Raw genomic sequence first — 25,087 nt, 5'->3', positions numbered from 1 at the left:
TTCAGTTCCGCCTTCTTCCCTTGGTGCCAGGGGAAACAGAGCCGGGGCAGCGGGAGGCCCAGAAGTACACAATGTTTTATTGAAAAAAGTCAGGCTTCAGCTGGCTGGTTCCATTCAGCTCGGCTTGGTGGGAGTCCCTGCCCACAGTAGCCTGAGTCAGATCTCCCTGCAGGCCAGCTGGGCCAGACCCCTCCCTGGTCGCCCTTCCCCTCCTCTCTGATGGTGACATTCAAACAATAAATATGCAATAAATAGCGCTCCTGGGCCAGCTGCCTTCAAACCCCACATCAGCTCCCACCAGTCTTCTGAGTCAGGACAGGCGTCCTGGGGTGCTGGACAGGAAGTCCCCAAACCTCTTAGGGTCTTGCAGGACCTCAGATCCACCTCCACTGCCAGGTCTGGGCCCAGTCTCCAAGGAGACCTAGCAAAGCTGGGTCCAGGGCAGGGCTGGGCAAAGCAGGGCTGGCGGGCGGGTGCTGGGAGGGGGCTGTTTGTTACCCTGGACACCTCCACTCTAGGCCACAAGTCTGTACTGGCTCAGGAGTAGATGGTGATGACTTCACGGCCACCACCACGGACCAACAGCACCCGTTCGAGGCCCTCAGTCAGCACCTCCAGGAACTCCATGTCTGTAGGGCATCGGGTCAAGGAGGCAGCACCCAGGGAAGCACCAAGGGGCACCCAGGGAAGTTTGGCCCGTCAGTCAGAGCTGGGTGCCCTGGCACCCCCAGGGTACCCAGGGAGAGGAGCTCCTGGCCTGACCTCACACACTGTCCACCTCCCCACTGCCCGCCTCTTTACAAAGGGATACAGTTCTCATCGCCCTCGCTGTTCTTGGGTGGGCCGGGCATGTTCAGTAGGACCAGGCGGGCGTCATGGGAGCGTGTGACAATGACTTCATTGAGCTTCACAGCCGTGTGCATGCGCCGCACATTGGATTGGTCCCTGCAGAGAATGCAGCTGATCATGGGCCCCGCCCCTGGCCCACCCACAGGGCTTGTCTGCCCCCATCCCATCTCCAACCCCAGACCCTAATGTGGCTGGGTCCACCTCTGCTGCACTCACGGCTTAATATGTACCAGCTCCCGGAAGTTGTCGGGGGCATGGCTGGGGTCCCAGGGCTCTGCTGCCATATATTTGTCCCGTGTCCATGTCATCTGGATCTTGTCAGTCCCAGCTGCAGACTCTTCCTCCTCGTCTGAGTACAGGCTCTCCAGCCGCAGGGCTGAGTGCCGGTCCTTGACCAGCTGGGCCTGAGGACAATCAGAGGAAGTCGCCTCGGTGCCATGGGAAAGGGTGGGCCTGGCTGGCCCAGCGTGATCACCCAGCCTTAGGGAAATGGGTGGGGCTGGGGTGAATCATTCTGATGCCCCCACCTGATGGCGTCTCCCAAGGCTTGACCCTGCCCTGGACCGAGAAGGCCACTGACCTCTCGCTCCCGCTCAGTCTTGGTCAGCCTCATCTGCCGCAGCATCTGGGAGCGCTGCTCCATCATCAGTGTCCGCTCGTAGGTATATGCAGAGATGTCACTGTTATGCTGGGGAGAGGGTGAGCCATGAGGACCGCGCTATGTGGGGCAGGGTATCCACAGGGCTACGTCGGGCAGGTAGCTTACCATCTCCACCACTTCCACCTCTGCCTCGAGGCGCAGGTGGTACAGGAAGACAGCCAGATCCTTCTTCATCTGGATGCTGTTGTCATCCATCTGGGCCACCGTGAAGATGCGCATCCGGCACTTCCTCCAGACCTGTGGCAACAGAAAGTGGTGGTTCAATCACACCCCACCCCTTCAAGGGCCCAGCCCCTCTCACCGGGGCCCAACCGCCTGGCCCACCTTGTGCTGGCGTAACAGGAAGGGCAAGAGCATGAGCATGCCGCCGTCGTGGACAATCCACCACACATCGATGTGGCCCTCCAGGTAGCGCTCGTGGTTGCTGGGATAGAAGGCTATGTTCTTGGGCACGAGCAGGGCCAGGTGGGCGGCCGTGGTGCAGCGCACGGTGTCTGGGGAGGAGGGGCACTACTGATCGTCAGCCTGTGACCCTCTGGCCTCTGTCCCCACTTGACCCCTGCCCCTGTCCTATGTGGTCGAGCCCAGGCCCTGACCCTCACGCACCAATAAAGGTCTTCCAGGCACGTGGGTCCTCACTCTGTCGCCAGCCGTAGGGCCAGCCCAGCACCACGGAGTTATGCCTCATGCCACCCAGGCCGCAAGACTGGATGAGGTGGGCCAGCCCCTCACGCACCTTGCTGGCCACCACCACCTGGCAGAAGCCCTTCACCTTCTCAATCTCCATCATGTTCTTGATTGTCTGTGGGGAACACAGCGGGGTCAGAAAGCAAGGCCATCGGCGTCCCCTCTGCTGGGGTCCCCACCAAGGCCCCTAGGGCGCAGAGGGTGGGGGTGGGGGAGGAGACGGGGGCAAGCTGCCCACCCAGATGCCATGTTTTCAAGATGGGACAGTTATAACCCCCTTGCTCCAGCTCTCAGCTGGCAGCAGTGCTGTCCACCTGGCTGGCCAGCACTGGTCCCCTCCCCTGTGCACCAGCTGCAGCCCAGACATCTCTAGTCCAGCTCAGTGTCCTCCCAACACCACCCCCTTACAGCAGGCACCTGCTCAGCGGCCTGGGCCTCGCCATAGCTCTCCAAGAAGCTGCCCTGGATGACAGAACCAACAATGGTCAGGCCCTTGCCGGCCTTAAGCTGGGAGGCGAAAGTGAGGAGCCGTGGGTACTTCACATGAAGGTCCTCATCTAGCTTCAGCAGCACCAGCAGCTGAGGCCTGTGGTGGCCGAATGGAGAGGGAGCCTGAGACCAGGGCCAGAGGTTTCCAGGGAGCCCAGCCCCTTCCCTTCCTGGCTCACAGGCCCCTACAGGTAGCAGTGATCCAAGGGCCAAATAAGCAGGAAGGCGCCCCTGGCAACTCAGGACAGGGAGCACGGACTAGGGAGGGGGAGCCAGCACCTCTCGACTCTCCCACCCTCACAGTGCTCCCTGAGAACCTGGACTGGGCCCCGCCAGGCCGGGCGTGACTCACCGCCAGTTCTTGGTGTGAGGAGGTCCCTCCTCTAGCCGCAACAGTGCATAGCGGGCAGCACTCAGGGACAGGCCTCGGATCCCGTCGCCCCACTCCTTCTCAGCCCTGCAGAAGCCCCCACAAGCTGGTGAGCCCCTGGTCCCACCCAGGCGTTGTGTCCGTGTGTAGGTGAGATGAAGGGGCCAGGCCCAAGTCACAGTCCCCCAGCCCCAGCACCATGGTGGCTAACAAAGGACGGCTCAGCTCCCCACAACCCAATGAAGAGTGGCCCAATGGCCCCAAGCAGGCGGCAGCCCTCACTCACCCTTGGTACTCAATGTACTTGTAGATCATGCCGGCAATGAGCATGGCGACCAGGGCATAGTACCAGGACGAGACAAACATAAGAGCCAGGCAGAGGCTCATGCCCAGGAAGGACAGCGCCCTGGGCCAGAGAGTGGGAAAGGGCCAGAATCAGGGAGAGACCAATAGGGCCCCAGGCCCAGACCCCCAATCTCTCACCAATACCAACTGCTGCCCGGAAAATTCAAACCCCATCCAGAATGGGGCTCCTGGCTTCCCCAATAGCTCTTGTGTCAGAGGACCTGGCTCAGGGGCCCAGCTGGCACTTACCAGTGATAGTACTTGAACCGAGGCCGCCAGTTGGGGGTCCTTAGGAGCGTCTGCACAGCACAGGCCAGGTTCACAAACAGGTAACACATCAGGAAGAACCTGCAGCACAGGGAGTGGCTGGTACAGAGTGGCCTCCTTGGCAGCCAGGTACCTGATGTCCCTGCCCTTCCAGGCTGGGCCTGGATGAGGAACCAGGACATGTCATGGCCCTGCCCTGCACAGGCTCAGGCAGGTCTTCTCAGCCTCACCATGCCCAGTCCCACAGCCTGATGCAGATGGAATACTGCAGCAGTGTCCGCAGAACCAGGTCTTAGAGGATGGGGAAGTGTTCGCAGGCAGAGGAGGGGAGGGGGCTGCAGGCAGCGGGGGACAGCTGTGGAAGAGGATGGTGTCAAGGAGGGCTCAGCGTCTGGAGACGGCTAGACAACAGGCCTCTGGCCTGGGTGACCAGTTGGATGAGGGGCTGTCATGAATGTGGGGAGAGTGGGTCAGGGGAAGACAAGGGCCATTTTGAATCACTGAGTTAGACACTGCGGTGGGTGTGGGAGACTGGGACGGGGGAGGCCTACTGCATGAGCCCTCCAGGAATGACAGCCGAGGGGCAGAGGTCTGAGTGGAGGGGACGCCAACCTCCACCCTCAGCTGGTACGAAGAGGAAGGACAGACAAGAAGGCAGCAGGGCTTACGAAAGAGGGAGTGCCAGGGGGCAGGGACTCCCATGAGGTGTCCCATTAGGGCTGCCAGGAGGAGCCACGTGATAAAGGCTGAGGTACATCCTCTGACTTGGCCAGTAAGGGGCCACCACCCAAGAAGACTGTGGCAAGAACAGTTTCAGGTGTGCGCTGACGTGTGGGTGGAGCTGGGCAGTAATGGGCGGAGGTGTGCTGGGGGGAACAAGAGAGCACTGACTCCAGCAGGCCTGGCTGGGGCTGGGGGTTGGCTACTTCGGGGGCAAGGGGGTCCCTCTCAGTCTCACAGGCTGAGTGGGGCAGTGAAGGCTGGCTCAGTCATAACTGAACAAGCAAAAGGAGCATCGGCAGTGGAGCAAGATGTGTGAGGAGAGGTGGAGTGGGCCCCAACCCTGGCAGAGGTGAACACAGCAAGGACACGAGCCCTGCTGCCAGGACCCCTGGAAATTGCCACGTGCTCACCACCTCCTGCAGGGCACTGGCAGATTCAGATGCCCAGCATTCCAGAACTTTAAAAGCAAACAACTTTGAAAACGGAAGAGGTAGTGGTGGCCTCATCAAGGTGCTAGAGACCAGTGCTTGCCCTGACCCTGCTCTGGGGGTCTCCCACAGAGGCACATGGGACCTACTGGTCTCTTTAAAATTTCTGAGTAAGTGCCAGGCTCGCTCCAGAAGGCAAAAGTGGCTGAGCTCTGCCAGGCAAACATCCCCCCATACAGCCTGACACATCTCCCTACTGCGCCCTCAACACCAGACAGGGTCACAGAGCTGCTGGGCTGGGCCCCCGGCTGAGGGGTGCTGAGTGCAAGGAGCCTTTCCCAAGACCATCCCCCAGCCCTGCCCTGAGCCCCAGCTCACATGGATAGAATGGGGGCCACCATGTCAAGGGAGGCGATGAGGATGCCCAGCTCAGCGATGAGTGCTGTCAGGAGGAGTGCCCACGTTGGTTCACCATTTGCCTTGCCATGGCCAAAAACCTGCAAGCACCAGGGTCAGTGGGGTCAGAAGTGAAGAAGTTGGTTCCACTGCCCCCATTCCACACCTAAGGCCACAAGTCACAGCCTGGTCTCTATCATGAAGTCCCTCTGGGGCTCAGGTCACACCCATGCCTATCCTGATAGGTACAAATTCCTCTGCCCTCCACTTCCTCAGGCCTCTCTGCTGTGGATGAGCCACAGACAGGCCTTGGGGATTCTGGGCCCAAGCAGCTCTGCCAACGGCAGGGCAGGGCCAGGGCCAGGGCAGCTCTCAGCAGCTCTCCGTGGATAGCTGCATGGCCCTGGCCCCCAGCAGGATAAAACGCACCCATACTTATCTCCTATCTCTCTCCCCCAGCCGGTGTGAGGGGCCAGGAGCACCCAGGCGGTGGGGGAGTGCAGAAGGCTCACCCGGAGGAAGGGGATGATGTTGTCCTTGGCGATGGCCTGCAACAGGCGTGGTGCCCCAGTGAGGCTCTGTAGGCCGGCGCCGCAGGTTGAGAAGAAGGAGCCGATGACGATGACCCAGGGCGACGGCCAGGCTAACGTGCCCACCACCAGGTTCCTGCTGACGCCATCGCCGTACCTGCAGGGGCCGGGCTCAGGCCATGTTCCATGCAAGGAGCCCCCCAAACCCTGGGTGGGGTCGCCCAGAGTGAGGGTTGGCAGGGGTCAGGAAGGATGGCTATGGTGGACAGAGCTCTGGCCCCTCAGCAGAGGCCAGGCCACCAGCCCCTATCCTTTCCCCTCAGCCCAGCCCCGATCTGATGTCACCATCCTCTCAGAAGCAACAGTTCTGCTGGGGCCTGACCCACCACTGGCAACCAGCAGCCTGAGGACATGTGTGGAACCACGTGTGCAAGGGGGGCCGGTGTCAGGGCAGCAAAAGCTGAGCCCAGTGCCACGGGGAGGGGCCCAGATCACTCACTTGTCCCGGAGGACCACACCCTCGATGCAGGCGCCAAAGAGAACCACGCTGCTGAAGTCTGTGGCTACGTCAAGGAAAGCTCGGCCTCCGCTGCCACTGCCGTCCCCGTGCATCCCCGCACAGCGCCCAAGGGCCCCTCGCCTAAGCCTTAGCTGGCAAACTCAGCTGGGACACCTGCAGCTGCGGGTTTCGTGTTGTGTACACACCCCTTGAGTGTGCGCGTGTGTGTGAGGGGTGAGGTACACATGCACGCATAGGGAGTTTGTCTGCGTGTGCCAGCTGGTGACTTATACACAGGCCAAGTGCCTCCTGTCCCCCGCTTCCCCACCCACCCCAGGCCTGGGAAAGGATACACACAAGGGAGGTTGTAACAATGGCCAGAATGGTCCCCACTGGAATGGACTTCTGTGCATCTCGGAGGTCCCCGGAGCGGTTTGAGCCAGCCATAATGCCTCCAAAAACAAGGAAACTCCCTCAGGGGCTCCCCGGGAGTGGGGGCAGGGCAGGGTGGGTGGGCAGGAGGGCTCACCTGTTACGGAGGGGAAGAAGATGCCGACTAGCACGGTGAAGGACGTGGCGATGTCGGCCACCACGTACAGGGGCAGGCTCTCCTTCAGGCCAAGGGCGTCTGTGGAGGGCAGCCCGTACTTCTCCACGACCTCACCCTTCTCCAGGTAGGTGCTCCACAGGTTTTCTGTGGGGGCAGCAGCATCACCACTGCAGCCCCACCTACTTCCCAGGGAAGTTTGGGGCAGCCCAGCCAGAGGCTGCAAATGTAAGAGGTTCTCGGGGTTCAGGGGGGTGACTTCAGCCGAATGGCTACGGTGTCAGCCACCGGGCTGCTCTGGCCACAGAGAAGGAGCTGTCTGGCTAGAAGTCTGAAAGGCGAAGGTGGCTGAACCACCATCACCTGCCACTGCCTGCCTCCTAGACAGAGGCCCTTTATGGCTCCTGTGAGAACAATCACAGGCAGGGTCAGGGGCTGGTGGCGGGGGAGAAATGGGCTGCCAGAACTTTCTGGGGGTTGTTGCAGGCCTGGGACACTGGCCAAACAGGCTCCGTTCACCCGAAACCCAGCTGCCAGGAGCCAGGCTGAGAGGACACGGCTGGGCTGGGAAGGCAGCCAGAACCGCCTCCCATTCCTGAGCTGGCCACACAAGGACGGATCTGTGCTAATCCGTCCTTCCGTGCTCATTCCCTACCTCCTGCTCAGTGTGGGGGGCAGGAGCAGGACAGGAGGGAGGACGCACCCTGGAGCACGCCAGCAGCTGCACCAGGGATGCCAGGGATCTCAGTCACATTGTTGAGCAGAAAGTAGGGGTCGCAGGAGTCTGCGGTGAGGTTGGGGCTGTGGCAGAAGAGGCTCCAGAGCCGAGTGGCCACGGTCTCATTGTCCACCACGGCTGTCTTGGCACAGACATCAAACTGGTCCCGGGACAGGGTCCTATTGCCCAGCATACATACTCTGTGTGGGGGGTGGGGGTGGGGACAGAAGCATCAGCACCTGTTCAGCTGGAGACCCCAACCTGCTCCCACCCTGTAGCCTCTACAACTCAAGGCATCAAAGGCCATCCACGTGGGAAGGATGTCAGTGCAATGCCTGGATGTATTCCCAGGTTACTTACGGAAACACGGGAGGGTCAAAAATAGACTTGATGCCCCCAGCATAGATGGAGAGGATGGAGATGATCACACAGGCCAGGAAGAGCGAGGCAAATTTGTTCACATACTTGACGCCAACAAACACCACCAGGGTCATGAAGGTCAGAAAAATGGTCCCATACACCCGCATATTGTTCAAGGTGGCACTCGACATGTCATGAGTGCCTGTTGGGTAAAAAATGGCGGCTGGTGGGGCAATGTAGGTCTGAAACAAGAAGACAGATAGAGGAGGTTCAATCTTCCTATGTGGAGAGCCAAGCCCAATATTTTGGTTTTCTTTTTAGGAGTATCCAGAGGGGAGTTCCCTGGCGGTCCAGTGGTTAGGGCTCAGTGCTTTCACTGCCGTGGCCCAGGTTCAATCCCTGGTTGGGGAACTAAGACCCCATAAGCTGCACGGCCAAAAAAAAACAAAACCAAAAAAGAGTATTCAGAAAAAGCCAGTCACAAAAGAGCATATATTGTATGAGTCCATTTATATGACAAGTCCAGAATAGGTAAACCTGATGAAATCTTTATCTATCTATCTATCTATCTATCTGGCTGTGCCGGGTCTTAGGTGCAGCACGTGGGATCTTTGTTGCTGCGTGCGGGATCTTCGTGGTGGCATGCAGGATCTTTTAGTTGCAGCATGCGGGATCTAGTTCCTGACCAGGGATCGAACCCGGGCCCCCTGCATGGGGAGCATGGAGTCTTAACCACTAGACCACCAGGGAAGTCCCTGATTAAATCTTATTGAAGACAGAAAGCAGATTAATGGGTGCCTAGGGCTGGGGGGAATGGAGAGTGATCACTAACGACCATGGGGTTTCTTCTTGGGGTGATGAAAATGTTCTAAAATTGACTGTGGTGATCGTTGTACAACTTTATGAATATACTAAAAACCACCCAATTGTATACTTTAAATGGGTAGTGAATTCTATGGTATGTGAATTATCTCTTCATAAAGCCATTATTGGCTTCCCTGGTGGCACAGTGGTTAAGAATCCGCCTGCCAATGCAGGGGACACGGGTTCGAGCCCTCGTCCAGGAAGATCCCACATGCCGCGGAGCAACTAAGCCCGTGTGCCACAACTACTGAGCCTGCGCTCTAGAGGCCGTAAGCCACAACTACTGAAGCCCGCACACCTAGAGACCGTGCTCCGCAACAAGAGAAGCCACCACAATGAGCAGCCCGCGCACCGCAACGAAGAGTAGCCCCCACTCACCGCAACTAGAGAAAGCCCACGCACAGCAACAAATACCCAACGCAGCCAAAAATAAATAAATTAAAATAAATTAAAAAACAAAAAAAAGCCATTATTTACAAAAAAGAAAAAAAGGATCCAGACACAGGAGTTGACCTGAATAGCTAAATAGCAGAAGTGGAACAGTTTGAGGAGCAACAAAACAATGACAGTACAGGATTATGAGCCAAAGAATAAAATAAATATCCAGGAGTCCATGGGACTTCCCTGGTGGCGCAGTGGTTGGGAGGCTGCCTGCCAATTCAGGGGACACGGGTTTGAGCCCTGGTTTGGGAAGATCCCACATGCTGCAGAGCAACTAAGCCTGCATGCCACAGCTACTGAGCCTGTGCTCTAGAGCCCGCAGGCCGCAACTACTGCGCCCACGCACCACGACTACTGAAGCCCGCTTGCCTAGAGACCGTGCTCCGCAACAAGAGAAGCCACCGCAATGAGAAGCCTGCACACCAAGACAGAGTAGTCCCTGCTCGCCACAGCTAGAGAAAGCCCGTGCACAGCAACGAAGACCCAACGCAGCCAAAAATCAATAAATAAATAAATTAAAAATATATATATATATCTATATATATATCTATCCAGGAGTCCATACTGATATAAATACATGGTTGAATAAATAAACAAATGGAAAAAGGACAATTTCCTTACAGAAGAAATCAACATAACAAATGTAGGAATGTGGGTTGGGGCTTCCCTGGTGGCGCAGTGGTTGAGAGTCCGCCTGCCGATGCACGGGACATGGGTTTGAGCCCTGGTCTGGGAAGATCCCACATGCTGCGGAGCAACTAAGCTCATGCGCCGCAACTAAGCTCATGCGCCGCAACTACTGAGCCTGCGCTCTAGAGCCCGTGAGCCACAACTACTGAAGGCTGCACACCTAGAGCCTGTGCTCTGCAACAAGAGAAGCCACCGCCATGAGAAGCCCGCGCACCACAACGAAGAGTAGCCCCCGCTCTCAGCAACTAGAGAAAACCCGCGTGCAGCAGCGAAGACCCAATGCAGCCAAAAATTAAATAAATGAATAAATAAATTTATAAAAAGAAAAACAAACAACAAAACCCCCAGAATATCCAGGAACAGGCTCCACGCAACAGACAGGGGACCTGGAGGTGGGAATAGACAGGCAGTTCCTCTAAACATCTACTGTCTGGATGCCCAGGGGTGGGCACTTTTTACCCTGTACTCCCCACTGCTCCTCCCCCTCTTCTCCCACCACAAGGGCAGTTCAGTGGGAAGCGGGAAACTGAGTCAGAGCACACAGGAGGCCCACAGAGGGGGCACTGACCTCCAAACAGGGTCCTGTGGCTGTTCACCCTGATTTATGGATGAGGATAAGACGGACCTGAAGGGCTTTATTAGCACAGAGCCCTGGGGGAGACAGAGCTGGCCAGAGCCCACATGAGCCTGGGAGGCAGGCTCCGCGTAACCAACAAGATCTGTCACTGAGTTAAATGCAGTAGTTCACAGACCACCTGCCATGGTTGAAATGTTGCCCGAGTGGATGGAACATCCAGGGTCAAGGTGAAGACAGCCAGGCCCCTTCCTTGCCTGGCCCAAACTGGGAAAGGGCTGAAGGGGAGACTGGCTTGAACAAAGATCTTTCTCCCTCTAAGAGGCCTCCCTCATTATAAGCCCTAGACCCTGACCAGAGGTGAAGGGAGCATGAGCCGCCTGGGCCTATGGGAAATGGACTGTTTGGACAAGACCAGAGTTGGCCAGGCCTTAGCCTGACTCACCAGCAGGATCTCAATGGCCCCCAGGATGTACATAGCCGCTGCAAATGTTGTTCCCAGGTAGAAGCACAGGCCAACAGCCCCTCCAAATTCTGGTCCCAGCGAGCGGGAGATCATGAAATAGGAGCCCCCAGCTACAACAGAAAAAGCATACATAGGTCAAGGCTGGTTCTTCTTCAAGGGGGCCTCTCCCATGACAACCCTTCACAACCATCCAGAGGGACAGGGACTGCTTTTCCCATTTACGAACGAGCAGAAGGGTTAGAAGACTTGCCCAAGGCAGCATGGTTAATAAGTTGGACCTGATTTCTATTTGACTCCAACACCCAGCACGGGCCAGTGACATGAATACTCTGCTGGGGCAGCTCTAGGTCCGCAGCAAAGCCTAAGTGGCCTACTGTCCCCCAACTCCCTGCAGTTAGGTCAGTCCCCGCAGCCTCCCCTGGTTGGGTGTGTCCTATCTCAGCACGCCTCACCCCTCCCAAGGGCTATGTCTGTTAGTCTGACCCTCCAAACCAGGGCAGGGACTGTCTAGCTTTTTGCCCCTAGGGCCGGCCACTGGGTGAATGTCCATGGCTGACCCTCCTGCCCTGAGTCTGTGCTTCCATCAGAGTCTAACACCCCTGGCAAGACAGTCAACATTGGACTCCAGGGCCAGGGAGGGTGCAGGGGACAAGGACAATCCCATGCTGCTGGTTGAATCTGCTCCTGATGAAACTTCTCTGGTGAAAAATCTGGGAACAGGGATCAAGAAGCTTTAAAAAGGCTAATAATCCCTTTCATGCTGTAATCCCACCTCTAGGACCCTCTCCTAAGGAAACTGCCAGGGGCGTGAACAAAGATCAGTGTGCAAGGCTGTTTATGACAATAATGTTTACAATACTGAAAAAGGAGAACCCAAGAGTAGGAGAATAACAACAAAAATTAGGTAATGTCAATCTTGTTTTAAAAAAACAAATGAACTGTTTCCAGCACTTGAGAAACACACAGACACACACACAGACACACACACACACACACAGTTTGGGGAAAACAATACATCTCAATACTTTACAAGACCCTAAGACCATGTATGAAAAGGCTAACAGTTATGACCTTAGGATGGTGGGATTATGGGTACTTTTCATTTTCTTTTCTACATTCTTTGCACTTTCAAACCCTCTATGGTAAACATATATTGCCTATTTTCCCCTATTACTTTTATACTAATGCTAATAAAGCTGTTATTTGAAAAAAATAGAAAAGGATTCAAACACAGAAGCTAACCTGAATAGCCAAATAGCCAAAGTGGAACAGTTCAAGCAAAACAATAAATAATGATGGTACTAAGATTATGAGCCAAAGAACAAAATAAATATCCAGGAGTCCACAGTGATATAAATACATGGTTGAGTAAGTAAATAAACAGAGTCTCTGAAAACCGGCCAAGTCCAATCTCACCATCCCGGCTGAAAACCCTCTGCATTGTCTATCCTGTAATCCACAGTGTGGCCCAGACTCCTTGGCTTGGGCCACCAGGTATGCCCCATCACCTTCTTTATCAGCCCCAGGCCCCGCTTTTTAAAAAATCACTTTTATCCCAAAAAAAAAAAAAAAAAGCCCAAACAAACAAAACACAAAACAACAGCAATCTCAAACTCTGTCAAGCAGGGATGCTCCTAAGTGGTAGCACTGTCATGGCGTCAAGGACTAAGATCCCACCAGAAAACTGCCTGGGGGGGTGGGCAATGAGTGTTCCTAGGCACGTCAAGGTGGATTCTGGGCCCATCCTCTCCTCAGGCCTGAGTGGTGCTCACCCACCTGGAACCACGCCGTTGGTGGCAATGGCGCTCATGGAGATGGCCGTCAGCAAGGTCTGTGGAAAGGAGGGCCTAGGTGAGCAGCTCAGCTGGGTGGGCTCTGGGGGGCGGCCGTGGCCCTGCCCCAGCTGGGATACTCACACAGCAGCAGCAAATGAGCACAATGAGGAGGGCCTGCAGCACACCAGCCGTGCCCACCATCCAGGTCAGCCGCAGGAAGAGGATAACCCCGAAGATATTCTGCAGGCAGGGCAGGTACACCCCCATGAGGGTGCCCATGCTGGGTGCCTATGGAACAAGAGGGGAAGGGGGAGACAGAGCATCAGAGGGGCCCAGATGCTCCATGGAAGGCCAGCCCCTAGTCACGTGACAGTCCCCCGCCCCCAGGGTGTTCTACCAGAGAACAGGTTGGAGAGGGATATTCCAAGTGGAGTCCTGGGGAGTGCAGGGGGTAAGATGAGAGGATGTCTGTGTTGACTTTCATACATGAAGAAACAGTTTGGGACTAAGGTATAAAACCTGATTCTTTTCAAAACCCCACGTGTTGGGCTTCCCTGGTGGCACAGTGGTTGGGAGTCCACCTGCCAATGCGGGGGGCGCGGGTTTGTGCCCCGGTCCGGGAGGATCCCGCATGCCGCGGAGCGGCTGGGCCCGTGAGCCGTGGCCGCTGGGCCTGCGCGTCCGGAGCCTGTGCTCCACGGCGGGAGAGGCCACAGCAGTGAGAGGCCCGCATACCGCAAAAAAAAAAATCAAAAAAAACCCCCCAAAAAACCCACGTGTGAGCTTTTGAGCCTCACCTCCCCCTCATGGAACTGCCCCCTTCCCTTCCTCTCTTCCTTTATACTTCTGGAAAGTGAGGTCTGTGTCAGATCTCCACCTTCCCACCCAGCATGCCCCATGTCACCCAAGCCAGAGTCTAAGAAGTTGTTCCTGACCCTCCCTCTCTCCAACACCCCAGTTCAGTCCAGTGGACACTGAGTCCTGCCCAGTCTGCCTCTCAAGCTGCCCTGAGATCAGCCTTCCTTGCCTCAGCCTTAGTCCCCTGAACCGGGGACACTACATCTGGGGCACCTGGATGGTGCCTTCTTGTGCCCGTCAACCTCTCCACACTCCAGCCCGCTCTGCTGCCAGAACAGGTGTCTGAAAACCAAGTCCAATCTCATCGTCCCTATTAAAACCCCTCTGCAGGGCTTCCCTGGTGGCGCAGTGGTTGAGAGTCCGCCTGCCGATGCAGGGGACATGGGTTCGTGCCCCGGTCCGGGAAGATCCCACGTGCCACGGAGCGGCTGGGCCCGTGAGCCATGGCTGCTGAGCCTGCGCGTCCGGAGCCTGTGCTCCGCAATGGGAGAGGCCACAACAGTGAGAGGCCTGCATACTGCAAAAAAAAAAAAAAAAAAAAAAAAAAAAAACCTCTGCATTGTCTATACTGTAATGCATAGCGTGGGCCAGGCTCCTTGGCTTGGGCCACCAGGCCTGCCCCCATCACCTCTGTCAGTCTCAGCCCCTGACAACATCAGTCCCTCAGAGCCTCTGAACCAGGGCATGCGCTGGGCTCTGCCTGGGAGGGTTACCCCTGCCTCACTGCCTGACAAATTCCTCTTCAGTTAAACCTTCAGGAGACTTAACTGTTTCCTCTTCCAGGAAGTTCCCTCAGGTTGCCTTAGCTGGAGTTGGTACTTCCTCTTGCATCCCCTCAGCATCTGATATACCCTTCCATCATAGTGGTCACGGTAACTGTTCACTCGAATGACCATACTGGGTAGACGTGGCTTGTTCACTGTTCTGTATCAGCAGGCCCTGCTGGTACTCAAAAGGTGCTCCTGAGCCCAGCGAGTGATGCCTTAGAAGGCCTCTGGGATAACCTCTTGGGAAAATCCTAAATAGAGTAGAGACTCAGGCTGGAGGGCAGGTAGGGAAGGTCTAACGGGCATATCCAGGCAGGATTTCTCAGCTACCTAAGGGTAGAGTAGGGGCCAAACAGGAGGCCAGGGCAGGCACTGAAGCACAGAATTAGGGCTGGTGCCTTCTTCTTCTTCTTCTTCTTTTTTTTAACATTTATTTGGCTGCGCTGGGTCTTAGTTGTGGCATGTGGGCTCTTAGTTGCGGGATGCAGGATCTAGTCCCCTGGCCAGGGATCGAACCCAGGCCCCCTGCATTAAGGAGTGCAGAGTCTTAACCACTAGACCACCAGGGGAGTCCCATGGGCTGGTGCCTTCTTGAAGAACTGAGCCTCACATGAGAGCAGCCCAGAGGAGTGGGGCCCTGAGAGCTTCCACCAGAGCCCCAGCAAAGCCTGCTGCCCTGGAGCTGGGGTGGGAGAAAGAACTCTGGCCACAGGAACTCTTCTCAAGGGTCCAGGCCTGGGGCAGGATCTGTGTGCAGCCTTAAGGACCACAGAAGGGCCTAGAAGGGCCCGAGTAAAAACAAATGGTCCCTCAAACTGTCCTGCACAGTGTAGGTGACGGATACACCTCATCTGGGCTCTATCTGAGCCCTTCTCAGAGGCCCTGGACCACCCGCTGGATAGAAGCAGCTCCCAGCCCCCCATTTGAGGCTGAGTCACTCTGGGAAAAGGGCAGTGTGGGAAAGGGCAGGGCCGGAAATGCTTTCTGCATCTCCAAATAACCTCTGGCAGCCTCAGAAGGTCACCAGGCCACAGGCGGAGCAGCTGCTACGGAGAGGCTGCCTTGGGTCTTGGTGTGGTCTGGTTGGAGGACCGCCCTTCCGGCTTTAAGCTTTCCTTTTCTGAGGCCCCTGTTCAGACCTGCCTGGGCGGGGGCCACAGCTCAGCGGCCCCAGCTCCCTAGCTTCCTCCTGACTCTCTGTGGACTTGACCAGGCTCCTGCTTTCTCCATGAAAAAGCCATTGGCGCTGGGACACTCAGCCATCCTCTCACATCTTTAACCTAGGGCCAGGTGAGCTGGCAGGTAAGCTGAGGCTGGACCCCAGCATCCTCACAGGCTCCTCATAAGGCCAAGGGACCAAGGCCCTTCACCAACTCAGAACTTCTGACACCTTGTTGAGATGTACACTAGCCTTTCTTAGGGACCTTTAAACTCCCAGCCACCAGCTTCCTGGGCTTGGTCTGAAGGGACAGGGAGGAGGCTTTTATCCAAGGATCCCACCACCCACTGCAGGGCTAAACACAGATAGCCACAGATAGTCAGGGTTCTCTGCTATCTGCAGTTCAGAAAATATCAGCAAAATCACAACCAGCAGGATAGGGTGGGGGTCACGTCTGTGTGACCTCAAGATCTCAGCTGCCCTCTCAAGCGTGGGCTAGTTTGCCTCCCAGAAGTGAGGGGTGCACATCAGCCTCTCGCCTTGGCCCACCTGAGTAAGGTCCAAATCTCATGGGCAGGTCTGAGGCTGGGGATTTGGCTTATTCCAACCAAGAGCTCCTCCTGCCTGTGCTGACCTCCAGCAAGAATACTACAGCTAGTGCCAGACTCAAGCTCCTTCCAAATCACAGCTTCTTCCCAAACCTCAGGGAGTCAGTAGATATGGAGGGAATGTTCTTTGCCTCCAAAGTGAAAACGTAGGGGGGAAAAAAACCCAGCATTCAGTTAAACTGAGCCCTGTCACACAGGGGAGCTGAGCAAAGATGTGCAAAGTCATCCCGAAGAGAGGACGGCTGGAGGGCCAGAGGCCTGGATAGCGACTAGAGATGGGACCAGCAGAGGGACAGGGAAGCCCCAAGAGGCATGCTCCTATCACCCCCAACCCTGGCGTTCAAGAAACCCAGGGGCTGTCAGAGGGGTCTGCCAGTGGAGCCAACACAGTGAGAGGCAGAAGGGTTTAGTCAACTGCTCTAGGTCACGCCCTGAGGGACAACCAGGTTCCTGGATCCAAAGGTAATATCCTTATCCATCCTGATGGGATGCCAGTGATCTGGCATTCGACATAGTCACATACCTCACAGTAAGCCCACAAGTCTCCCAGCCTTATGCACTGATCTTGTTTAGCTTAGTCACCTTAGGCAAGTTACTTAATACCCCAACGCTCAAGCTTCCTCATCTGTAAAATGGGGATGACAATAGCACCGGCCTCACAGCTTTGTTGAGAAGACGACATACAAGACCCCAAGCCCACTGCTTAGCGTGATGCCTCACACACAGAGAGGCCTAAGTAACGTCACGTTCCACTGTTATTTTTGAGGGCCTCCCTGGTCCTACGCCCTGAGGGCCACCTCCTTGGCCCACTCCTTGAAGCCTCCTTGAGCCCAAAGCACTCAGTGCCCATCCTCCATGCTCACCAAACCCGGCACCTACTTCCCCCAGGATGCTCAATGCTCAACTCCATGGTGTTGAATCTGTCTTCCTAGGAGCGGCCTCTCTGCTGCCCCTGACCAGCTCACCTTGGCTGCTCTCCGGCGGGTGCCCTCTCCACTCTCAGCCTCCTCATGCTCCTTGGCGCCCTGTGTGAGGTTGGTGTAGCTGACGAGCTTGCCCAGAAGAGATGATACCTTTGGGCGGATGTCCAGCTCTTCCTGTAAACAGAGCCACAGGGCAATCTAGCAACTGGCACCAGGCTACCTGTGTGTAGCCAGCAGCCTGGCCTCTGGCCCCTTGCCAAGCCCTGAGGCAGGCCTGGGCTCTTGCCTGGGGAAGCCCAAGCCAGCCCACTGGGCAGGTGCGGGTGCCACACCCCAGCACTCACTTCTCTCTGCCCCACCTTGGCTACAATCACTACTAGCCCATTTGCAAAACTACCTGCCTTGCGGGGAAAGGGCAGGACAGGGCATGGCTGGCAGACAGGCGAATGGCACGCTTCAGTCTTCCTGTTTGGCCTGGCCACCTCCCAGCTATGAGTAGGCCTCTGGGACTCATATCTGCCCTCAACAAAAAAGCCACCCTAGTCACTCCAGGGAACCAAGAAAGTCAAAAGAGGTGTGGGACAAGTGAAGTCTCTCTTATCTGCCCAAACCCTGATTGTCCTGGATGGTCTTCTCCACCAGGCCTCACACCATGTGAGTAACCCACCTCAATCCCCAAGGTGGGATCCTGGAGCCCTAGCCCATCTGCAGGTGGCGCCAGGTCAAGAGGCCTCCTAGGGCTCCAGCTCCCACGCAGCATCTAGCACAGCTTCCCCAGCACTGTGCCTCCGCCTGCCTCTGGCCCACATTTAGTCTTTCCCTGTCTATCAGCTCCCTTCTGACCCTACACACAAGGAGAAACTGGTCTGGAGTAAGAAGTGAAGATGCAGGTCTTTGCAGGTATATGGAGATTGAAGAGCCTATGAGACTTCTATGGGGCAGCTGAATGTGTGGGTCAGAATTTAGGGGCCTAAACCATGACTTCAATCCAGATACAACTTCTGAGCTTGAGTCTGAAAATGATAAAATTCAAGTTCAAAGGCACAAAATTGGGAATGTTTCCAAAGAGACATCCAGTGAGGTTGCAAATATGGCTAGAGGGGGCAGATCCGGTGAGCAGGACCAGGGCTCAGTAAACCTGATGGGGACAGAGTTGGAGGAGTCAACCAGGAAGGCCAGGGAAGAGTTCACAGGAGAGGGAAGAATCGTGGACTATGAGGAGTCCTAGAAGTGAAGGGGACAAAGGAAATCCTGAGGCAAGAAATACTGAGAGGTGGTGACCTTGCTGAGGGGCTGCATGGAAGTCAAAGGTGAACACCCCTGGAGGTGGTAATGGAGTACAGTGGCCTCTGGGAAAGCAGTTTCAGTACAAAGGGCCGAGGGAACCACAGCCTGGCTGCCAAGGGAGTGAGACAGACAAGGGGACACTGGAGGAGAAGCCGAGACATAAGGAGGCACAACATCCAGCCTGTCTGCTTAGCTAAAGCTTGGGTCCTGACAGGTCCCTGCCCACCCACCTCCCTGCCACACCTGTGGCCCAGAGTGGCTCCTCAGCTACCTCAAACAGTGCCAGGTTCCTGTCATGGTAGTCACTTCCTCTGGAAGCTTCCATGGGACAAAGAAAAGGGCTGCTCTCTTTGTGGTTGCCATGTCCTGTGGAGAGAGAGGAACGGAATCCCAGTCAGGGGCTGCCTACTGAACCCCCAGCATGCACTTCTCCCCAGCAGGCGTGCCATCATCTCTGTGGAGCACTCTGTGGGCCAGTGTTACCATGCTGGGCCCGTTTCCCCATCATACCCTGCCAGCCTCCTTGAAAGGGCCAGAATTGGCAGTGGCCAATGATCAAAACCCAGCATGTAGGGCTTCCCTGGTGGCGCAGTGGTTAAGAATCCGCCTGCCAACGCAGGGGACATGGGTTCAAGCACTGGTCCGGGAAGATCCCACATGCCGCGGAGCAACTAAGCCTGTGCGCCACAACTACTGAGCCTGCGCTCTAGAGCCCGTGCGCCACAACTACTGAGCCTGCGTGCCACAACTACTGAAGACCATGTGCCTAGAGCCCGTGCTTCGCAACAAGAGAAGCCACTGCAATGAAAAGCCCGCACACCGCAGCGAAGAGTAGCCCCTACCCGCCTCAACTAGAGAAAAACCCACGCGCAGCAATGAAGACCCAACTCAGCCAAAAATAAAATAAATTTTAAAAAGAGGGCTTCCCTGGTGGCACGGTGGTAGGGAGTCCGCCTGTCGCTGCAGGGGACACGGGTTCGTGCTCCGGTCCGGGAAGATTCCACATGACGCGGAGCGGCTGGGCCCGTGAGCCATGGCCACTGAGCCTGCGTGTCCGGAGCCTGTGCTCCGCAACGGGAGAGGCCACAACAGTGAGAGGTCTGCGTACCGCAAAAGCGTGTACACTCATCTAGCAGAGGGCACAGGTGTGAAGGGCCCAGACAGCACGTGTTAACACCAAGGGGCAGAGTCAACTGCGGGAGGGCGTGGCCCAGTCATGGCCCACCTTCAGACCACCCCTGAGACACACTCCCATTTTCCAACCCTTTGGGAATATCCAGTGTGCCGGGTGCCCAGGGCTCCGTGTCTTCAGGGCTCCCCCCAGGCGCTGCCCTCCAGACAGATGAAGCCACACGGGGCTCCTTCTGCCACCATGGCCAGCCGGCCACCTACTATCCACCCCACCATGCACTGTGCAGGGGCGTCCTTGAGGGCCACCCGATGCATGCCGGGAGGAGGGGCAAGCAGGAGACTGGCCAGAGAGCGGAAGTGGGTGCCTGAAGCTGTCTAGGGTCATCTAGGAAAGCCCTACGGAAGCCTGACCAGGTGGGTGTGGGACTAAGCAGGACTGTTGGCAGGACCCTCTTGTTGACCTACCTCCCTGTCCCCAGATCGCGACTGCTTGCTCCAGACTAGGCATGTGGCCAATCCCAGCATCCACCTACCCCCCAGGCTGGTGAGGCAGTGCCTCAGAACCAAGAAAACCTCACAGAAAGGAGCCAGATGCACCTTTTTTTTATACGCCTGCCTCAACTCGCAAAGCTTGGCTGCATTTTCTGGCCACCGGCATTCACACTCTTCCCTGTTTTCCAAACTGTGTCCACTGTGAGTCTCAGTGGGTGACATTCCCAGCTTTTCATCAAGAAGAAGACACCAAGTACTCCTTTTTTAGTTACTAACAGTAAAACCCCCTTCAGACAGTCTGACAGCTGCAGTGGCAGTGGCTGGAGGCTTCACAGCAAATGGAAAGATGACATCTTGGTTCAAAGAAGCCACGTTGGTGTTGGATGGCAATGACTGTGGCAGCAGTGTTGGCCTGGTGTCCAGGGATGGAGGTGGCAACAGAAGTGTCTTCACTGATCCAGCCTAGTGGGGTATGCCAGCCATGCCTGGTTTTGTGAGAGCTACCTGCCAACCTTTTCTGGTTAAATAGCCCACAATCCATTTCTCTTGTTTGCAGCTAAGAATACTGAACGATGATACATCCTCTTCCATCTGATACATCCTCTTGCCATCAGTATGAGACTTAATTTGCCTTCTCTGAGCCAACAATCACTCAGCAGGTGCTGCCCTGTGGATTCTCTACTGTCCAAAGAGACGGACAGGGAAAGCATGCTGATGACAATTTCTGGGGTAAAATCAGCTGTTCCTTCCCACAGTATGTAAAAGTGGTACATCGCCTCATCTAGGAACCTGGACTAGCTAAGTAAGCCAAGCAGCTCAGTCCCAGAAGCTACATGGCTGTATGTAGGGCAATGCCAACGGCACAGTGGACAAAGGTAGTGGGAGTTCAGGCCAATCTACAGAACCATGTTAAAGCCTCGTGGGGGGACTTCCCTGGTGGCGCAGTGGTTAAGAATCTGCCTGTCAATGCAGGGGACACGGGTTAGGGCCCTGGTCCGGGAAGATCCCACATGCCACGGAGCAACTAAGCCAGTGCGCCACAACTACTGAGCCTGCATGCCCAACTATTAAACCCACGTGCCTAGAGCCTGTGCTCCGCAAGGAGAAGCCACCGCAATGAGAAGCCCGCGCACTGCAACAAAGAGTAGCCCCCATTCACCACAACTAGAGAAAGCCCGCGCGCAGCAACGAAGATCCAACGTGCCCCAAAATAAATTTTAAAAAAAGCCTCGTGGGGTCACGTAGCTCCTCAGACACCCTGTGACATTTGCTGTGCCCTTGATGCTTGTTCAGGATAAGGAGCCACAACCAAAATCTGAAAACCCAGTAACAATGCCCATTACACTGACAGCCCTTCAGTGAGAAGCCTCTGAAAAGTACTCTTGGATTTTTGTGACAAAAAAATATATCCCCTGAATAAGTCAGAGGCTTCATTTTGTCAAAAAAAAGGCAACTATAAGAGCTCATCTTATTTCCCTTTCTACCTTGGCTGCCAGGAACCTCTAAGCTAAATTTATTTTTTAGATGTAGTCACCATCTACCTCGTCTCAGAGTCCTTGCCTCTTTCCTCTGCATGGTTTTGACCTGACAGTAACAGTCTCTTGGGGAGGCATTTCTGTTGCATATCTCTTCTGATTCTTTTGTGGAAGTAGGTTGAAAGTAAAGTATAAATTATTCTAAACTCCTGCACTGCATCCTGCCCCACCATTGTTACCTCATCTCTCTGAGGACTGCACTAGTATACAGAAAACACAGAGCTGAGCACACAGCAGCTCCCCCAAAATGCCTGTGGATGGTCCTCTAAGACCCAGCTGATCCTTGTCCCTCAGCCATGAGTCCAGGGCAGCTCAGAGCCCTTGCAAGGGTTACCTCTAGTCCTCACAGCAACACTCCAGTAGATATCATTTACCCCCTTTCAGTAACAAGGAATGTAAAGCTCAGAGATTCAGAGGCAAGGTCACTCAGTGAGAGGGCCAAACTTGGGTCCCAGGATCCACCAGAGCCAGGTAGGAGCTGATTTGTAGGTTCTACTCCTATTTTGGACCCCCACCCATCCCAGGAGGCACCCCAGGGTGCAGTACAAGCCTTTAACTAGAGAAGAGTGTCTGGGGTTTGCAATTTGGCCAGGGTGTGCATACCCAAGGCTCTTGGTGCTCAGTGGCCAGCAGACTAGCTTGGATTCCTGAACCTCCCACTGTGTGACCCAGGGCAACCTGCCTACCCTCTCTGTGTTGCCTTGGTTTCCTTTTCTGTGAAGTACAGCTAGTAACACCTACTCTTCCAACTGCCCAGATGCATCAGAAAAGGGACAATCTGGTGCCAGACACCCAGCAGGGATTCCGTGGAGTTCCCCAAAACATCATTTAAAGACAGCTCCCATGGGATTGTGGGAACTGGGTGGGTTGGGGGGTTGGTGTCTAAGCAGTGCCTGGATATCTGTACTGCCCTCAGCTATTCCAAAAATTCCAGGGCAGGTCTGGGCATGCCTGCCAGGCCAAAGCTGCTCAGATACCACCTGAGACCCCTGGTGAACCACAGCATGAAGGCTGGGCCTGGGCGCTGCCTGTGAGGTACACATATATGTGTGTTCCTGCCAGCAGCTGTGAATGTACCAGCTGCAAGCAGGGATCCAGGTGACATTCCTGATCCCTCTGCTCATAGGTATCTGCCAGGGGTACCCCTCTAGAGCCTCTTCACCCCCTGCCCACAGGCCACGTGAGCTGGATGAACAGGCCCATCTAGGCCTTTGGAGCAGAGGTATGGGCCTTGAGAGATTCAGACACCAAGCTGGGGGGGTCCCCATAAGATGGACCTGAGGGGTCACTATTTTTGTGCCCCTGACCCTTTGCAGCCCCCACCAAGCAGGCTCATAACCACTCACCAGGGTGCAGAGTGTCCCCCATACCGTAGACGCAGTCAAGATCTGGCTGAAAGGGAGGAAGAGGAGGAAGAAGGGGGATAGTGGGAGGAGCTGGCCCAGCCTGGAGGGACCTGGCAGGACTTAGCCAATGTGGCTCCAGTTCCCTGTGAGAGGCCAAGGCGGGGCCAGAGGCAGGGCTCCCGCTCTGCCTACCCACTGGTCCAGGCTGATCTTAGGGATGCAGCCCAGCCCAGCCCAGCCTCTGGGGAGAGCGAGCCTCCAAGGGCTAACAGAGGAGCAGGGGTGGATGCTGGCTCCTGCTCTGGCCACTGGAACAAGGCTAGGGGCAGGTGCCAGCATGGGCCAGGGGTTGAGGTGTGTGTACCCACACAGCTGTCAAGCCTGTTAAATGACCATGATGTCCAGCAGCCTATGCCACTGTCCTGTGCCATCTCCTCACACAGCAGTCAGGTGACACACATATAGCCATCACCCACATCAGGCATGGATCACCTCAGTCATGTCACCATCACAGACAGATCAGAGTCAGATCAACATCACATCACCTGATACATGCCAACACACATGTTCCCTGCATATCTCCATCATGGTCAGTCACAGACGAAGCATTTGTCATCAGTCACATCACCATCCTCATCATCGATAACCCTGCAGGAATGGTGGCCCACAAGAAGTGCTATCCCGACGCCACCTTCACTCTGCGGTACCCCACAGCTATACACTTGCACAAGCACAATTACACATGCATATGCTGCTACACATACAGACACATGTTCTCGGCAGTGTTCACACTCCAAGAGTGGGCCCTGCAAGGACAGCCCCCTGGGGGGCTCCTGGGGGAGGAGATGGTGAAAGGGTCAAGGGCAGGCACCTACGAGGGGAGGAGGGGTTTACCTTCAGGCCCAGTTTAACATCTAGGTAAAGAGTTAGGGCTCTGGAGTCTCCAACCCTCGATTTGAATCCCCTAGAGCAAGTTACATAAAGGCTCCATGCCTCAATTCACTCCTTCCTAAGCGTGAGTAACATGACCTATCCCATGGGGGAAATTAGGAGGATTAAACGAGTTAATTCACTTCAAGCGCCTAGACAAGCCTGGTCCCGTGTGAGTGCTCCACAGATGCCCACTGTACCTACAGATGTAAGCTGGGATCCACGCAAGTGCACTCACAGGCAGTTACCCACAGACCCCCTCAGGCAGGCACAGCCTTCTTTCCAGGGTCCGGGAGTGCTGGGAGGGAAGGGGGAAGGGGAGGGGAGGGGAGGAGAGAGAGGGTAGTCTTAGGGAAAGAGATGCTGCCGCACAAAAGTGTAGGCAAGACGGTAAGAGCTTAGGGGTGGTTCACAGGAGGTAGGAGGTGAAGGGTCTGGGGTCCGGACTGCGGTCGTTGCTCCCAGCCGGGAAGGGCCAGAGACGGAGGCTCAGCGCTCTCCGCGCCCCGGGCGGCCCGGCTGGCCCGGCAGGCCTGGCCACGTCTGCAGCCCCCGCCCGCGGCCCGCAAGGGAGGAGCTGGGGCGGGGAGGGAGGCCCGACCGCAGCCGCGGGCGCCGGGGGCCGAGGAAAATTGTTTCTGAGCGCGCGGAGTAAGGCACTGCTGGCGGCGACTCAGTCTAAGAAAAGTTGGGCCCGCATCGACGTGTGCGCGCGCCGGCCGGCGTCGGTGTGAGAGCGGGCCCCGCGTGGCCAGCTTCCCTGCCCCCGCCCCCGCCCCCGCCAAGGACCCCTCCGGGCGCGTCCTCACCCTCCGAGTCCTCTCGATCGGCGCGCTCCCCGTAGTCCACCCAACTGAGACCCTCGAGGTTGTCATAGTCGCCGCGCCGCGGCCCGTCCACCGGCACCACGGTGAAGTGAGGCATCGTGCGCGCTCGGTCCCGCCGCGCCCGCCGCCCCTGCCGCCTGCCTGACTGTCCCCGCTGGCCCGGGCCGGCGCGCCCCGCCCGCTCACATTCCTCCCCGCTGCGCTCACTTCCTCCGCCCGCCCCCCGGGCCGCCCCTCGGGGGCGGGGAGCAGGAGGGGCTCGAGCCGGCTCCTCCCTGAGGGGGGAGCCCAGGCGGAGTGAAGCCCCCGGGGCGGGAGTAGTACTCCACGCGCTGTGTAGGCCCGATTCCTGTGTGACCTCGGGTGGTGAGCCGCCCTCTCTGAGCCTTAGTTGCGGTACTTGTAAAATGGGGAAATGTGCTTCCACCTCTTGGGGCTGCTTGAGGGCCGTGAGGTGGGGTACGGGGTGCATTGGCCCTGCGCTTTGTGCCTAGTGAGCGCTCAGTGACATTTCTGTGATTCAGGGACGGGGAAGGATAGGGAGG

General features: G+C 56.4%; 1 protein-coding gene across 2 annotated transcripts; it reads right to left on the bottom strand.

Annotated features, from left to right (window-relative positions):
• Positions 1–57: 57 nt before the first annotated feature.
• Positions 58–24,639, bottom strand: SLC12A4 (solute carrier family 12 member 4; the record flags this gene model as incomplete). 2 transcript variants are annotated; one of them, XM_079722962.1, is made up of 24 exons in its annotated part: positions 58–629; positions 812–945; positions 1,066–1,253; positions 1,430–1,537; positions 1,616–1,747; positions 1,835–2,004; positions 2,117–2,312; positions 2,615–2,783; positions 3,039–3,143; positions 3,343–3,462; positions 3,651–3,749; positions 5,198–5,316; positions 5,728–5,902; positions 6,245–6,302; positions 6,598–6,696; positions 6,774–6,938; positions 7,495–7,709; positions 7,870–8,111; positions 10,884–11,014; positions 12,681–12,735; positions 12,821–12,967; positions 17,037–17,168; positions 18,553–18,647; positions 24,525–24,639. In XM_079722962.1, 24 exons carry the CDS (start codon positions 24,637–24,639, stop codon positions 538–540), a joined length of 3,261 nt encoding a protein of 1,086 aa, XP_079579088.1. In that variant the 3' UTR covers positions 58–537. The 2 variants fall into 2 exon arrangements, with proteins under 2 accessions (XP_079579088.1, XP_079579089.1); XM_079722963.1 differs by having other exon boundaries at positions 1,634–1,747.
• Between the last annotated feature and the right edge of the window lie 448 nt (positions 24,640–25,087).

Source organism: Hyperoodon ampullatus, assembly GCF_949752795.1.
Source record: "Hyperoodon ampullatus genome assembly, chromosome: 18".
NCBI lineage: Eukaryota > Metazoa > Chordata > Mammalia > Artiodactyla > Ziphiidae > Hyperoodon > Hyperoodon ampullatus.
Note: the sequence above shows the minus strand (reverse complement) of the source record. Positions and strands in the feature narration are given on the sequence as shown.